General features: G+C 34.6%; 1 protein-coding gene across 1 annotated transcript; it reads right to left on the bottom strand.

Moving 5' to 3' along the window:
- Positions 1–514: 514 nt before the first annotated feature.
- Positions 515–16,755, bottom strand: LOC122018963 (cullin-4-like). Its single transcript, XM_042576455.1, has 17 exons — positions 16,188–16,755; positions 12,299–12,414; positions 11,857–12,203; positions 6,700–6,880; positions 6,474–6,596; positions 6,107–6,394; positions 4,379–4,504; positions 4,181–4,282; positions 4,035–4,088; positions 3,409–3,515; positions 3,232–3,292; positions 3,022–3,153; positions 2,801–2,938; positions 2,654–2,734; positions 2,509–2,589; positions 913–993; positions 515–835 (listed from the first exon to the last, which is right to left on the bottom strand). The coding sequence occupies exons 1-17, from the start codon at positions 16,582–16,584 to the stop codon at positions 722–724; spliced, it is 2,529 nt and encodes an 842-aa protein (XP_042432389.1). The 5' UTR covers positions 16,585–16,755; the 3' UTR covers positions 515–721.
- Between the last annotated feature and the right edge of the window lie 717 nt (positions 16,756–17,472).

Genomic DNA, 17,472 nt, shown 5'->3' with positions numbered 1-17,472 from the left:
AACTTGTTTTATTAGATTGACTTATTTATTAAAAAGATTAATGAATTTTACTAATTATATTATAAGCAAAGTTATCTTTACTAACCTAAAAGGCTAAAACTTAATCTTCAAAAGTACCATTTTAAGAAAATATTAATTTTTAAAACATTAAAATATATATAAAACTTAACACCATTTTTAAAATATTAATGTTTGAAGTTGTCGAAAAGTTCAGATCCAGATTAATTCACCAGGCTTAATTAGATAGTGTTCGAGCATGGCACCTTGGTGTTGTTTGAGGTGATAGAAAAGTTTAGAACCAGAATTCCTCACCAGGCTTCTGCAGGAGTACCGAGAATCCGAGATCAGATTTCAGCTCTCATTGCGCCTGCTGCAACTGTATTAGTTCTCGATGAAGTTGAGAGATCAAGAACGAACGCAAGATTAGTCCAAGCATTATTTACCAAATAGTCTAGTTGTAATTTACAATGTATTACAAACACCCAAGCACCAAGCTTCATCGTGGCTCCATGTATAGCTATATAATTTCAGCAACGGTAAATGAATCTTGTTCATAGTTAAAAAGAATTTGGTTCAAAATGAGAAGTGATACTCTGTATATGGGAAAATTTTCACAGTTATACTAGAAAATAAGACTACAGTTTGCTGTACAAGGTTCGTATAGGAAGGGGCTTGACTGAACATTGACACAGACCAGATTACGATATGATTATAAGATTGTTCATGCCAAGTAGTTGTAAATCTGCGGATTGTTCTTGTCCCTCTCCAAGTATTCCCTGTCAATAAGGCTCTCTATCCTCTTCTTCAAGTCCGCAGGCTTTATCGGAAACTTAAGCTATAAGAACAACACAACAGAGTGATCAGAATAAAAGGTGGAAAAAAGGAAAGAATGAGGGAGAGTCGATCAGTTACCTGCTGAAAGAGTTCGGTAATTAGCAGTGTGTGACTAAGTACTTTCCTTGTCTTCATAACACGAACAATAGCTGCATCAACCTGCGAACAAAAACCGAAGCTTGTAATGCAAAGAGTAGATTGCAAGGACCAGTCGATATAGCTTCAGAAATCTCCTACCAACTAACAAGAATATGAAACAAAAAGGATATAGTAAAAACTGTCCAAGTTAATCACAAAACTGAAAGGTTCACCAACGGGAAGATGGAGCTCAAGTTTCATATGCCATGCGAAGGACGTTTTGGTCAGTACAAAGAATTCTTGCAGATTAGAAATTTTTGCAGAAAGTTACACTGAAAACTCCCAATTCCCCTATGCCTTCTGCACCAGTAAAGCGTCTTGAGTCCAAGTTAGTCATGGGAAAGTTTTTCAGTTACCATATTTACAAATGCTGTGTTTTCAAGCATGGCGCTGGGTGTGTCGGCTGGGTAGGTCTAGTGTGAGTTGGGCTGAGTCTGACCAATGGAAATCAGTAGAGGAAATACTGCCTCTCTAGACTAAGCCTTGATGTATATCTTTGGAAATTTATGATAAACATGAATTTTCAAGTGGTTCTTCATGGTGGTCAGAACTTCTTGTCATGGGATGGAGTTATGGTGGTTCCATAAACTGGAAAAGTAGATTAAACTTACTAGAATTATTAAAACTAAAAGTAATAAAATCATATTTTAATACAAGCAAAATAAAATATTAAAAATTTAGACTATAAGCAAATTAATTGGATTTGGATAATTTTTGAAATGGCCTAATCTTATTTGCAACACGAACATGGAATTCAGATGTGGAGAAAGAAAATAGGGGTGAGTGTGCTACATTGTGCAGCACGTCTATGATTAAATACTCTGAACGAACAGTTTGTCATGCCACAGCCAGAAAGACTCATGTCATATACCCAAGCACTAATGCATTCTCAAATGAACAGCATGAGTACCGAGCCAACTGTTTCTTTTAAAAACATATATTGAAATTATGTTCAGTTTGTGGAACACGATTCACAACAAATGGAATTGACGATACAGATGCATGTATATTGTATGCCTTCTATAGTTATATGCATCTCTCCCAACTTGATATTGATTAACATGTTGAAACTCATTGAGACCACTCCAAGAAACAGCATAATGCACTTTTGCTAGTCCCCACGGGATGCCTAGTTGATTAAAGGGTGACAGACTTACTACAATGGGGCAAAGAATCAAATTCCCGAGAGCACATACCATCGGGAAAATAAAAACCTTCCAACCCCTAACCAACTTGGCGGTCGGTTATAAGCTAATATCGTAATTTACCTTCCGTCACTTAACATGGAGACGGGTTGTGAGGGACACATGGGGTGAGCATAATCACTTTTTGCGACAATAAATGCACTTTTGCTTCAATTAATGAGCATTTTTATTAAGCATACACAATATCATTGTCAGTCTATACAAATTGGTGCTAGACTAATACATAAATATGACACATTATCTTAAAATTTCTTCTTTCATGGATGATATTATCACATATCATTTGCTTAGCCAAAGTTAAATGGATAGATGATTAGCATATAAAATATACCTGATACTGACGATCTTGGAATACTCTTTCGGTGGTGCTTGTATTCTCCTCCACTGTCTCTTTCATTTGGATTGCATTTACCTGGAAAGAGAATGCCTTAGCTCAATCACTTGAATCCAAAAATTTGTGTAATCTCGCCTTTTACCTTTATACGATATAATGGAGCGGTAAATTCTTCGTTGAACACAAAAGAATCCTCATCTTCAATCTCTCTTCCTTTGGGGGACTGCAGAAAATAAGAGTATTTTGAATAAAAAGATAAGCATTCAACAGCTATATGGGGATAGATTACCTTCTGTAGCACTCGAACTTTGCCACATGCTAATGATTGTAAAGTCCTCCTCAACTCTTTATCATCAATGCCTGTAGCGTCTTTAATGTCTTGAAAATTCAGCTTTTGAGTGTCATTGAAAAGCATGAGAACAACTGCCTGGAAACATGAGAAGTTTAAAAAGAATAATAATAATACAGGAACTTAAATCAGCACTGAAAGTAGTAAAAAGTCAGACTTACCTGGAACAATGACACTGACAATTCTTTTTTCCCTTTTGGAAATTCTGCTTTCAGAACACAATGGCCTAATGAATTCTGCCACATTAAACGCCTCCCATGGTACTTACTCAAATAGAACTCTTTAAATATGTCCTACGATGTAAACAGTAATTAAAATAATTCACACTTTAGGAATAAGTTAAATAAAATTTGTAGTTGTCACAACCATACCTGATAGACATTCAGCTCATGAGGAAGCCGAATATCCATAGGTGGATATGTGGGCCAATATCTGGAGGAACCAGGAGGAAAAGTATGTTAAACAGAGCTGGCTAGTCCAATTCACAACACATAAATTCTAAAACCTAGATAATTTGATAGACAATTAATTAAATGAATAACACACACCCGGTTGTCAGGACATGAACACTCATTTCAATACCAGTTGGAAGCTTTGTCCTAGCTTGAGATGACTGTTTAAAGGAGTCATTTATTTCTTTAGATAACCCGATGTCCTGTGTAATTATCAGTGTGAAACAATTACTTGCAAAGCCAAAAACCAATGAATGGAATTCCATTAGCAACTTTCTTGACAGCCTCACGTGTGACAAGAAGTTTAATTTAGAACTGCAATAATGATGATGGCATGAAAAATATGTTTCCCAATTTTTTGCCATACAAAATAAATTTAAAAAGAACCTTACTGTTTATTACAAAAATGGAAGGAATACAAATTCTACGAATAGATCTGAACAGATGGCACATGTAGTTATCATACAACTTGGATAGTGCTGTAGAATTCTGAGATGATAAAGGTGATTGGGATTTACAACACATAGCTTCATATCATACTAGCGCTTGTTATTCCTATGGTCGAGGAAGATAAATAAAGCATGGCCCCAGAATTAAAGTCACTAAAAATGTAGAAGTCATTCAATCACCATGAAAAATAGCACCAGTATAGCCCTTGACGATAATAGATGATAGATCTATAGCAAAGTTCAAACAGTAGATCCATTCAACAATTATGGTACCTTAAACATTCCCTCGAGTTTATTTGTAAATTGGCTACCACACTCGGTTTTCAGCTGAAAAAGCAAGAAATTGCATCTTAGAGAAATTGATAAATATAAATCTCAGATGAATTCATGCAACAATCTTTAGAAATACTTTTAATTACTTTTGTGATCATTGACTTCTCAGCATCAATTGATGCACTCTTTCCCAACAATAATCTTTTTGCAAGATCTTTCTTGTAAAATGCCTCAAATACATCTTTCCCCTGAATCAACACATGAAAAAAACCATACTACTGAGCTTATTCAAATACTTGTGAATAGAGCATATCACTAACATGAACCAAATATGCAAAACTTACTTGTATAAATCTGAATAACACCAAAACTTTGTCGAGTATACCCTCCAACTCTTCTTCAGATGTACCCTTGTTGCCAGCACGGAGCTTCTCATCCACAAACTTGGCAATCAATTCAGCTGGCCTATTCTGTTTTATGACATGGAAGATTAAATGGAACACAATCAACAATCTAACCAAATGGTGAAGGTTCTAAAAGGCATATGCAAAATGCATATATGATCAATTCACTACCTAGCGATTAATAGGTTTCATAATAAAAAATAAAATTCAATCTTCTGATAAAAGTACATAAAATGTCTAAGTTCACATTTCAACATTATTAACATAAGCTAAACATATAAAAGAAACATTTACAATTACAGATATTATTGAATATATTCAACTTAATAGATCTATATAAAAACAAAAACAATACATCAGTGTTCCATAGATCCCTTTAAATTTTTAAGAGGGACAAGTGTATTTTGAGAAAAAGAGGCCACAAAAGGTAATTAAATGAAATAGAGGCCTTAGCATGGCAACAATCAACTTTAGGGGCCTTTTTGGGGAATTGCCCTAAATTAATCTTATCTAGAGTATAACAGATTTTAAAAATTTACTTGATTATGTATTCAGATACAAATGGAAAAGAAGAGGTCTTAATGAAAACCATCTCCTTTAGTTGATCTTTTCTCATTTTTCTTTTGTTTTACACTACTCCCCTATATTCTCACATTTTCCCCAAAATCTGGTCACTGATAGATTGCTCCTGTAAAAATTCTGCATGAGCGAATCTTACAAAGCACACAGCAGTTGCTAAGGTGATATTGACAGTCATATATGGACCCATTATTAGAAGGAAGAAAAGGGGGAGGTAGAACATACTGTCATTACATTGCCAATACTTTCATTCAGTTACTATAATATATATAAAAACAATAGTCCACTCTACAACAATATATTGCCCATATTCAGATTTGATGACTTCAATAGACTATTAAAACCATAAAGATATTACTTTAGAAATTTTTGTAGCACAAAGTCCACCAGATGAAGCAGGTAAAGCACTAAATAGATTCTGGTTGACTAAATTTCTTTTCTAACATAAAATAAACAAATTGTAGGAAGATTTACTAACACTGAAAACTTTGAACATAGCTTTTCTAATCTTGCACCTAGAAACAACACACATTCTCTATGATACAAAAGACCTCCACATCACTTTAACATGGTCTTTCTTAAACTCTAGAATGCCAAGCAAACCTGCTCCTATTTAGTTTAGTTAATCAAATTTGTCAAAACTTGATAATACTCACTGAATATTTCATGGACAAGAATACAAGAAACTGGCATCAAATATATGTGGCATGGTACAAAAAAATGGTTAAAATTGTATTGAGCACAGTTCTCTTTCCTCTTGTTACATACATTAGATTATAAACTACAAGAGTTGGTCAACACTGTTAACTATGAAGGGTGTCTAACTCTAAACGAAGTGTTGCTTCAGAAAACCACAATATTTTGCTGAGAAAAAAAGGAGCTGATGAACAATGCAGAAAGAAAATCATCTGAAGAAAGAAAACAACTCAATAAATTTCACACCCACAGCCATTTTTTGGTCTTTAATGTTGACTCTAACAATCACGAAGTCAAGGAGTATGCAAACCAATTTTTAGCCATTTAAGACATAATCCAAGCAGCATAAAACATCTAGGCATTTCAATCAAACAGCATGTGTAGTGGGTTTACCTGACGAAGATTAATCAGATGCTCAAATGAATCCTTTATGGTATTAGAGAAAACTTCATTTTTGAAGAAACTTTCTTCTAGTATCTTGTCCAGAGATGTTTTAAACTCTAAGAGGTAGGAAACGAGATCTTTGTCTTTCTCTTCATCCATGATAACAGCTTGGCCAGTACCACGAATATATGAGCTAAGAGCTTGTTTTATTAACTCGAGAGCATTAACCTTCTGAAATAGGGTATACATTCTCTGAAGGTCATCAATACGGTTTGCTTCCATAAGCATCGTGAATCCCTAGACAATGAGATTATAACAAAATGAGATAGGAAAGATAACTTTGTGATCATCAGACCGAAGGCATGAACCAAGTCACCTTCTCTAGAATTGCAGAAGTATGACGTTCAAGAAGTTGTTTTTCTGCAGTTGCTACAAGGGGCTTCCTTGTAGTAGCATCCAAGTATATCAAACATCTTTCATGCTCCTCATGTAACCTCAACTTTAATTTTGTAACAGAGGGATTAAGAACATAATAAGCAAATCAGACATCCAAACTAGCTAGATAAATTAGACAGGAAGAATAATGGCAGGAAGGATCTCACATCAACATGTTTCAAATAATCTGGAACATCTGACTGTTGCATATATTTCACACCTTCAGATGCATAAAATTCAGAAGTGTCTTGAAGAAATGGTTTCTCAAAGCTATCAGTGTAAATTCCTAGTGCAGTAAACATCTTCAAAAGATGACTCAGGATAGTCCTACCAATAGCTTCACCTTGCCTGCCAAAGAAAACTACTTTCAAATGAAAATAGAAAGACACTAAAGAAACATCCACTTAATTGAAGTAAGAGAGTGTTCTACGACCATCAGAAACAAGCCTTGTTTGATATCAGTTGTGCTGCCCATAAACAATAATTTTGTTGATTTAAGTCCATTCTTAGACAATCAACCCAAGTAAGTTCATTAGAAAGCTAAAAAACTCCATGCTTGTATATTGTTGTTGGCTATGCAGGCTAGCCCATATTATGTTGTTGACAGTTTAATCCAAAAGCTTTTGTTAACTAAAGTGGAAGTCTAACTGTTCCTTTAATATTTTATATGGTTAACTAGATTAGAAGTAGAGCCCAACTCAATATGTGGAACAAACTCAATTTAACTAGGGAATTATTTGTGAGGCAGGTTGGAGTTCAAACATAGATTAGAAGTAGAGCCCAACTCAATATGTGGAACTAACTCAATTTAACTAGGGAATTATTTGTGAGGCAGGTTGGAGTTCAAACATAGGACCTTCTATGTTTATGTTTGATTTACTAACTACTTATCTTAGTGTCAGAGAGCTGTTGCATAACAATGCTTCCGAAATAAAGAAATCATTATAATGTATTGGATTAAAAAAAAATTATAGTACTAGGTCTCAATTATCAAACATGAAATAATTAATGTAACTGATCATTAATATGGATGACCTTTAATTCTTTATATTGACTTATATCACAGTTAATGTAGAAAATAAAATAATCAATCAAATAATATGATGTGTTAGTCTAACTCATGTAAATACTTTAAAAAATGGTAAAAGAGAAAAAAAAATTGAAAGTAACTCAAATAGATATAAATAGAATAATAGTTTAAACTATCCACACTTTCAATTCCTTGTTCGCTTCTCTTGCCCATAACTTGTTGATCAACAAAACAATTCAATAACAAGAAGTATTTTACAAATACTAGTACGGTAGTACCTCCTAATGCTGAGACAAAAGCCTTGGAGGTATAAAAGAAATTTGTAATTCTGAGGAGTGAAAGTTAGCTGAATAGGAGTTAAATCAGAGTCAGGAGAGTATGGATTTTAAGGGTACTAGAGTAAATGTGAGAGTAAAATAATTTCTATATGTTTAAAATTGTGATAAATTGAAGGCTTTGATGGATCGTACAAAGCATGGATAACAAGAAACACCAGCCATAACTTAAAAAGAAACAAGAATAACAAAATAGAACATAATTAAACTCTGTGCATTTGGAGATGGATTCAAACTGAAATGGATTTTAAGATTAGTGATTTTGAAGTCAAGGCTTTTCAAATTCCAGAAATTCTGTAACTTTGTAGTTTGGCTTGACTACAAAAATATATTTTGAAGTTATATTTGGTGCAATATGATTCATGTTGTCGAAACTCGAAAGTAATAACTGAGATGTGAAACTCAACACTAATTTGGGAGTAAACTGGCTCAAAAGGAAGATTTTGCACCTTTTAAAGTCAGGTCTCGTGACTTTTTTCTTTAAAATAATCTCTAAATTCAAGTTTACATTCTTTACAAACATAGGTAGCTTGGTTTAGGCTAAGGTTTATTGTATTATTATATGTCATTATTTAGTTCCCCAGCTAGATAACAAACCAACACTAAGCATGGATCAAAACCAGCCAAGATAAGTTTAGATGGGTTTTACTCTGTTAATTCTCAGTTTATTTACTTTAATAATAATAAACTATAGCAATTAGATACTTGAATTAAGATTAGGCTATGTCATACCATGTCTATGTTCATCACTCGACGTGTGTCAAAGTGTGTCGAGACAAATTTAAATGAGTATTACTCATTTAATCACCTTCTACTTAAATTATTTTCTTCAAAATATAAGATTATTGGCTGCACAAGGTGAGACTGTCACCTCGGCAACCCCTCCAGGGTGGCCTCCGACTGTCTCGAAGGGAGGTAAATCACCGGAGATTTTGCCCAATAATAACAGTGCATGCAAGGAAGGGTCGAGACAACTAGTGGGGCATTTTGCACCTGTTGGGAATCAACCCCAGACCTATTGGCAACAACACCCATGCATGAACCAACTACGCCCACTCGTGTGGGCAAATTAAAAAGATTATTGATTAGATGGTTGAATTACAAATGGATTTTACTCATTTTTACTTCAATGCATTCCAAGATAGATTCAAAAGGTTGGTACTCCTTTGAAGAATAAGTCATTTAACATTTTGGAAAAACAAATTATAGAAATATGCCAAACATTGATATCATTAGTTGGATTTTTTTTGTCAATGGGCACCAACACGTGCCAAAATGTGCCAAGTATTGCTACAGTTTGGTATACCTCGGCATAGGCAGCACAAGATAAATTATGCATGCAATTGGTATTAGAACACAGTAAGTTAACTAAGCATGAGTTTCACTTTAAAACATGGTTTGGGCCAAGTATTTTAGCTCCTTTTTGTTTTTAAACTTTTTGGATTATATATTAACTATAGTTAAATTCTGGGTTTGTTTTTCTTTAAAAATAACTAGAAGTTTAAGGAATGAAGTACATAACCCATCTTGGAATAAACAAATGTTCAAATCAGGTCAAGTCAGCTAGTTTTCACCCTATAGAAGTTGCTGAAAACGAAAATGGGTTCGAGTTGGATTACAAGGATTTTCAATGCAAGGCAAGCAGTGGACCAATTAATTTAGGCCTATCAATTAGTACACTGTAGCATAATAAAAGTAGCTAAGCTCACAAATGAATTTTTGGCATTTGCAAGGACTGGACTAGGAGCTATTTCGAGTCTCCTAGTTTTCAATTTACAAAATCTGTTGCCTTATCTCGCTAAAAGTGAATTAGTTGCTTAACTAAAACAACAATCTCTCTACAAATCAAATATCAGCTATGCCAAATTGTCCCCCATTATATCTAAAATGAAGATTGATGAGGTAACCATTGTATCCAATACTTTTTTTCTGTTTTGTATTTTATTTGTTTTATTTGAATTTAAATATGGTAAACTTCTAGGTGGTCCTTTGGGAAGTTCAAGAGTGTATTTGTTAAAACCTAAATAATTGTTAAGAGAGGATGGACTGAAGATTAATGAGGTAACCATTGTATCCAATACTTTTTTCTGTTTTGTATTTTATTTGTTTTATTTGAATTTAAATATGGTAAACTTCTAGGTGGTATTTTGGGAAGTTCAAGAGTGTATTTGTTAAAACCTAAATAATTATTAAGAGAGGATGGACTAGGTTTTGGTTTGAGTGTTGATTACACGCAACCTGTTTAACGTAAAAGAGATAGTATTTGCGATCATCTCCTTGAGACAACCAAGAGAGACATAGAGGGCAGGTTTCTTCTCTAGCAATTGAAGATGCTTCAAGTGGATTCTTTGCAGCAACAAAGAATCTCCAGAGAGGATTCTTTTGAGATAGGATCTATGACCCTTCTTTTGATTTCTTAGTGATTCAAGCATTGTAATTGTTAATTTTTGTTCTAACCCATTATTTAGATACTTTTTTAAGAATCTGACAGGTACACATGATGAGAAAGAGGGATTATAGATGAGAGGAGCGTATTTCCAAGGTCTCTAGAGATGGACAAAGAAGAAACAATTGAAGAATATAGTTCAACGATCTGACCACACAGGTTGGTTGACAGAACAGTCCACCGATTGGTCAACTAATCAAAGATCGGTGAACACAAACAAAGAGAGGAAGAAAAGGAATAGAAAAGCATAAGAGAGAATTTGGCTAGCACCTTGAAGTATTAGTCCAGAGGATTAGCAAAGGTTAATTTGGGCTCGTGAGCAACTCTTGTTGGAGAATAGATGATAAGGTGAGAGAGTCTTTAAGCCATGAGAAGGAACAGAGTCCTTGTAAAAGTCATGATATATCTTCATGCTTTTGGTGATCGATTGTTGCAACAATCCATCTGTTCTTAAGAGTACCTTCATTTTTTTGCATGTGTTGTATGACAATACATGAATGGATGAGCTTAGAGTGCTAACTGTGTTAGTTATTACGATTCATGTATTACAATTATGATAGCACTGTTGCATTATAGTTAAATGTCATGAATTAATGGTTATTTAGTTGTTTTTTCTTTTTGTTACTAGTTTCTTAATAGAGTTCATCTACCGAGGAAAAACTTTGAGGCACATTTAATGTACTTAGACGATCAATAAATAAGTTAGGTGATATGAAATTATGACAAATACGCACATTAAATGAGTAAGACCAAAGAAGACTTGGTTAGCAATGATAAAATAGGATAATCTTTATTTAAATATAAATGATGATATAGTAAAAGATAGAGTTCAATGGCATAGGAGGATCCATATAACCCACCCCAGATAGTGGGATAAGGCTTGGTTGTTATTGTCTCAACTATTTGGGACAACTACATGGACCTTATCCCTTCATTGAAATCTCGCTCTATATCACTAGTACTAATCAAATCAACTAAATCACTATTCCATAAACAACAATCTTCTTTGCTTTACTTCTATTTCTCTCACATTTTCTACTCTAACTAATTATCCCTCTAACTGTTCAATCTATTGATAGTCTTTCAATATGGTAGACCATACAATAGCAGCCTAAGAAGCACAGAACAATTACCAAGACTCCTAAATCTCTTCTCCAATTCAATTACTCACTCTACTCTCTATCCTAATAATGATATCTTCATCAATATATCTTTGTTGAATAAGTGAACTAAGATATTAACAATTGAATAAGTGAACTAAGATATTAACAATTCTTCCCAAAATTTCATGGTCATCAATTCTTAACTATTCCCTCAATTATTTTCTTATTATTGAATATTTTGTAAATTCAGAATTAGTCCAACTTGCTAATTTGGTCCTAGAATCATGGACTCGCTTCTTTACCTGCACTAGCCGATGGTAATGCAATAAGCCTTTGCTATTTTGGATCAAAAATCAAGGTAAGTTTTTAGCAAATCCAAGAAAGTGAAAAATGAATTTTTCGTAACACACCTCTCCTTTTCAATTAACCTCAGAAGTCCTGTGACAACTTTGTGCTCTACCTCCTGAGATGAGGTGAGGTGCTTCCTGAACAGCTGCAAACCCATGTCCCACAATGAGCAGACATTTGGACTTTGCATAACATATGTTCTATCAAGTACTAAAGCAATGCCACGTATGGTCAACATCTGGTTACAGAAGTCCTGCCAGCATTTCTCCACCAGTGACAAAAATACCACCAAATCAGGACTCTGGCCAACCAATGATGACAATGCCATAGAAATGTGCATTTCACATTCCTCCTCTATTCGTTGGTAAAGACTCCCTCCCATCTTATGCAAGCAAAGATTGCTGACAGCCTACAGACAACAGAAATAAATCACATGTCATTCCATTAGAAAAAGGAAATTATAACTATATGCAGAAAACCATACAAAATAATTAGGAAAACCACCTGATAGAGTTTTTCACAGTCACAGGGATCTGGTCTCTTCAAAAATATAGCAGTAATAGCTGACTTCAATGTTGCCCATGTATCCTCCTCAAAGTTAGTGGGAAGTGAGGGTTTGACTGACACACATGAAAATGCAAATGATAGCAAAGCGCTGTTCTGAGAATAATAGCATTAAGAGTTTTTATTAAGAACATTCTAAATCAGTATAAATAATAAAAATTGGCAAAGGCATCCTCCACTGGTACCACAGTAATATGGCTGACACTTGACAGCAAAGGAGTTTTGGCCATTATTCAGAGAATAGGCAATTTCTTAGATAATATACCAGTCTCTTAGAGAAGTTGATGGTTGATAAATGACATATATTTCTTGTATTCCTGCTTCTTCGATTGCATCACCAATTGCCCAGGTTAAGTCTTTCTAAAGAGAGAAAAACAATGGCCTTAGCAAAGGAGAAGCCATACCTCAACTATTTAGGTATCTTCAAATGCCTTGATATGAGAATGTCAAAACTATGACACTACTCAGAAAAGCTCTCACATTGAAGGGGAGAAGAACCACGCCTATAATGTAATAGTTTTGAGATTATTCTCTTTTCTTCAATTCTCCAATTTACATATGGTGTTGCCTGACATTTCTATATCAATGTACAATTTATACATTCCTATCAATATAATCTCTTCGCTGACCTCACCTAGTGGAATAAGACTTCGTTGTTGTTATTGTTGTTATTAATATAGTCTCTTGACTTTTTAATTAATCATACTCTCAAGTCTCAAGTCTCTTAAAAATATTTACCCTTTATAATTTGCACCAATAATGATATAACATTGATTTTTTACAATATCATATTCTAGTTTAACCCACTAAAATGTCGAAGTCTTCTAGCAACAGAAGGATATTTGCAACCTGGCCAGACTTTCAATAAGAAGTCCCACACCTCAAAGATTCTAAATTGAAGGCAATACTAATTTTGATCTATAATTACTAATAGTAGTTTACGTTTATTGTTTTTTTTCTATAGCTTAATGATATGGCCTCTTTCTTTCACTTGAATATTGGCCTACACAAATGTTACAGTTTTCCCTTGTTGAAGTTACAATTTCAAAGGGGCTACAATTTGAAACTTAAAAAAGTGAGGTTATGTTCATGTGTTAATCATAATTTAGTCTTAGAAGAACACAAAACTGACATATGTATTTTTAGGGTAATTAAATAATCTCTTTCTGAAATGATTTCACTTATGATTTTATTGTACCTCGTGCATATGTTTCAAGCACAATATTATGAGCATATATAAGTTCTCTAAATGCTGTAACATATTTGTATCATAGAACTTCAAAATGCACACACTGCGCTTAGAATAACCATATAAACAACATGCCAAGTATCACATCTGTCACCCTTGTATAAATCTTGACGTATTATGTAATTCACCCATATTACTTGATATGGAACAAGACTCATATAAATGGCATGCCATCATACTTTATGATCAGTGTTGGGAAAGAAGCAAATATGCTACAATAATTTGATATGACAAATGAGAATGACAAAGATGGATATGTGGGCTTATTACAAAAGATAGTAGCAAATTAGTAGAGATAATAAGAAAAAAAAAATATAAAGATCGAAGAAGGATCACTCATGAAAACATAGAGATAAAAGGACATGATTTTCCTAGAGTGACCTGATCACATGATGATGTTCTTCAAAGCTTAAGGATCAAAGAAGGATCTTAGATTCAAACAATAAGGCAATTAGGCTTTAACTCTCAAGAATGAAGAAGATTTAAATGGGACAACTCATGGTTTATAATTTTGTTCAGTGACAATCAGCACTGGACAAACATCTTATTCTGCCTGCACGTGCACATAAAAATTGCCCCAACGTGCACAATAACACAAAGTAACTAACAAAGTAACAAAAATTGTCCCGACATGCACAATAGCAATGGACAGAAACTTCAACTTGAAACGAGATTTCAAACCTTGGGACAGCCCAATAACACAAAGTAACTAACAAAGAATCAATGGTGACAATTTCCTGCCATAAACTTAGTGGTAATTGGGTTAATGTCTGGAAGGTCGACAATAGAAGCTATACATCTTCTTAGACAATTAATTGAAAAATATCGGGAGCAAAAATAAGATCTACACATGGTATTCATAGACTTAGAAAAAGCTTATGATAGAGTCCAAAGAGAAATTATATGGAGAATTTTAGAAAAGAGAGATGTTAGCGTAACATATATTGAACTAATTAAGAATATGTACGAGGATGTAACCACCAGAGTAAAGACTTCAGACGGAGTAACTGAAGCATTTCTAATAAAGATAGAGTTACATCAAGGATCAGCTCTAAGTTCCTATCTTTTTACAATAATTATGAATGAACTTACTGCGCACATTCAAGACACAGTACCGTAATGCATGTTATTTGCAAATAATATTATTTTGGTAGATGAAACACGTGAAGAAGTAAATACTAAACTAGAATCTTGGCGGGAAACACTAGAAGGAAAATGTTTTAAAGCTTAGTAGATTAAAAACAGAATATATGGAATTTAAGTTTAGCAATATTAGAAGTAATAAGACAATTGTTAACATAGGAGAGGACGAGTTATCTGGAACCGAGAGATTTAAATATTTAGAATCATTTTTGCAAAACGATGGAGGGATTGAAAGAGATGTCTTACATAGAATACAAGCAGAATGATTGAAATGGAGGGAGCGTCGAGTATTTTATGTGACCGTAAAATACCTCTTAAATTTAAAGGTAAGTTCCATAAAACCACAGTTAGACTTGCTATGTTATATGAAACTGAATGTTGGGCTATGACTCGAGCACATTAGCAGAAGATGAGAGTTGCAGAGATGAGGATGTTAAGGTGGATGTGTGGACATACGAGGATGGACAAAATAAGAAATGAGAGTATTAGAGAAAAAGTTAGAGTTGCATCTATTGAGGAAAAACTCCGAGAGACACGTTTAAGATGGTATGGACATGTACTTAGATGCCAATAAATGCTCCAGGCGATGTGAAACTATGATAAACATGCATATCAAACGAAGAAGAGGAAGACCAAAAAAGACTTGATTAGTAACAATAAAACAAGATAAAATTTATTTAAATATAGATGATGATATAGTCGGAGATAGAGCTCAATGGCATAAAAGAATTCATACAACCAACCCCACCTAGTGGGAAAAGACTTGGTTGTTGTTGTTTTTGTTGTTGTAAGCAATGCTTTATGATCTTCAGATATTGTCCAAGTCTCCAAACATGATTTCCCATGCCTTACAAGTATACCCTAAGCACAACTCAAGCAGGAACTATTAGTTTCCCTTAGTTTTCATCAAGACCAAAGATCAAGACATTAACACCTGGGTCTAACACATTGCATTGCCACTACAAAGAAGTACCATATCACAGGCCCAACCCCTCCTTTTTCGAAGCAAATAGTCTAGGATTTAACACAAACAAAGCATTAGACAACAGTCTCACATGTGATACATAAGACTGTTTTGAGGCTTCTGGAAAATCGGATCAGGAACACCAGATCATGTTGGTAGAAAGCCTAATAGGTAATTTTGAAAGAGCACCGGCCTGGTATGTCCGCTGATTACCTAGCAGGGTCGACTGAAGATATTAGGGTCAGCATTGCATAGTGAATCAATTAGGCTTCACATCTCCAATAGCCACCTAGGCTTTGCATGTGAATGGGTGATGATAATGAGAATTTCAATGTAATTACATGATGAATTAATTGAAATTGCCAATAGATGAGTAGTTGGTTGTACGCTAGAATTCAAGTCCTAGAAACCGGTCAAAGCCTACCAAAAGAGATATCAAGCTAAATATAGACCAAAAAAAAAAAATCGCATACTTTTGAATGACTTGATGACTAACTTCTTGGTAGTCGGCGGCTGGAGAGGTGTAGCCTTTTTCCTGGATAGATTCGCAGCAACCCCCGTCATAGCAGCAGGGGCTGGAGACCCAGGCTTCAGCTCCTCCTGTTCGATGATCATCGTGTCGTCCTCCTCCGCAGGCCGCGGAGGCACGTCGGTGTCGAAGCGGCGTTGCAGGCCGTTCTTCTCCTGGTCCAAGGAGCAGGCATCGACCGGCTGGGATTTGGCCTTCTTCATAGGGTCAGAGCAGTCTGTGGAAACCGGGGTGGCGCTGCAGGAGGCTCCGCTGCTTTGGTTGCTGTTCCTGGTGGTTCCGGCCCCGCCGCCGCCGCCGCTGCTTCTGCTGCCGGAGAAGGCCCTCTTCTGCTGAGTCATCAATTGATCTCATGCGGAGAAGAGCATGGCGGAGGCCACGGCGATTAGGGGAGATTGAGACGGAGGAGAAGGGGAAGCGAGGGCCTGCGCGAGGAGGAAGAGAAGGCGAAGGCGAGAGCAAGGGAAAAAGGAGTGTTCTTATTCGATCCCCTTCTCTGGAATGGGGATTTGGTGGTCTGGAAACGGGTCAAGAGATTCGGATTAGACCGGGTCGAACAACTTGGTTCGGCCCGGCGATCTCTATTCTCTGGATCTATTAGTCCGGTCAAAGTACGAAATGAATATATGCGTTCATTAATTTGGTTCTTAATACTTTAAGCTTCCTTTTATTTAATAAAAATTGTATTTTTTAAAACAGTTTGGTATGATAAAAAATATTATTAAAATTTTTATTTAATAAAAATATAATAAAAAATATCCTTTATCTTAGACATCTCTATTGTAAAATATTTATCCATACTCAAAATTAATAGATAATTATAACTATCATAATCTTCTCAGCAAATTACAAACAAATATAAAAATCAAGAGTCAAATGGTGCAGCGGTTAGCTCATATCAATTGTTATTGGATCGGATTGAAAAAAAATATATAAAAAGATCCTAATCCAAATTTCATCCAAATCTAAATAAAATTTGAAATCCCTAAATTCAAATTCAAACCCGACCAACAGTGCGACCCAAATAATTGAATTACAAAAAAATTAAACTTTTCTTATAATTCTTTATTTTTATCTCAATACTTTATTATTAATACGATATTGATATATATCTAAAAGAATCATAATTTTTAAAATAAAATTTAATTTAATAAAAAACCATTAAAATCTAAATTCGGATCCACCTAGGTCGATCAAAATCCGATTCAAAAATCTCCAATCCAATCTAA

The sequence above is a fragment of the Zingiber officinale genome, chromosome 9A, assembly GCF_018446385.1.
Source record: "Zingiber officinale cultivar Zhangliang chromosome 9A, Zo_v1.1, whole genome shotgun sequence".
Lineage (NCBI taxonomy): Eukaryota > Viridiplantae > Streptophyta > Magnoliopsida > Zingiberales > Zingiberaceae > Zingiber > Zingiber officinale.
Note: the sequence above shows the minus strand (reverse complement) of the source record. Positions and strands in the feature narration are given on the sequence as shown.

Excerpts from the sequence above, each read along its gene's own strand:
- LOC122018963 (XM_042576455.1), bottom strand. The coding sequence starts at position 16,584 with ATGACTCAGCAGAAGAGGGCCTTCTCCGGCAGCAGAAGCAGCGGCGGC. Across the intron at positions 2,735-2,800 it reads AAGTTCGAGTGCTACAGAAG|TCCCCCAAAGGAAGAGAGAT; the intron begins GTAATCTATCCC and ends TATTTTCTGCAG. Across the intron at positions 2,590-2,653 it reads CTCCATTATATCGTATAAAG|GTAAATGCAATCCAAATGAA; the intron begins GTAAAAGGCGAG and ends TTCTCTTTCCAG.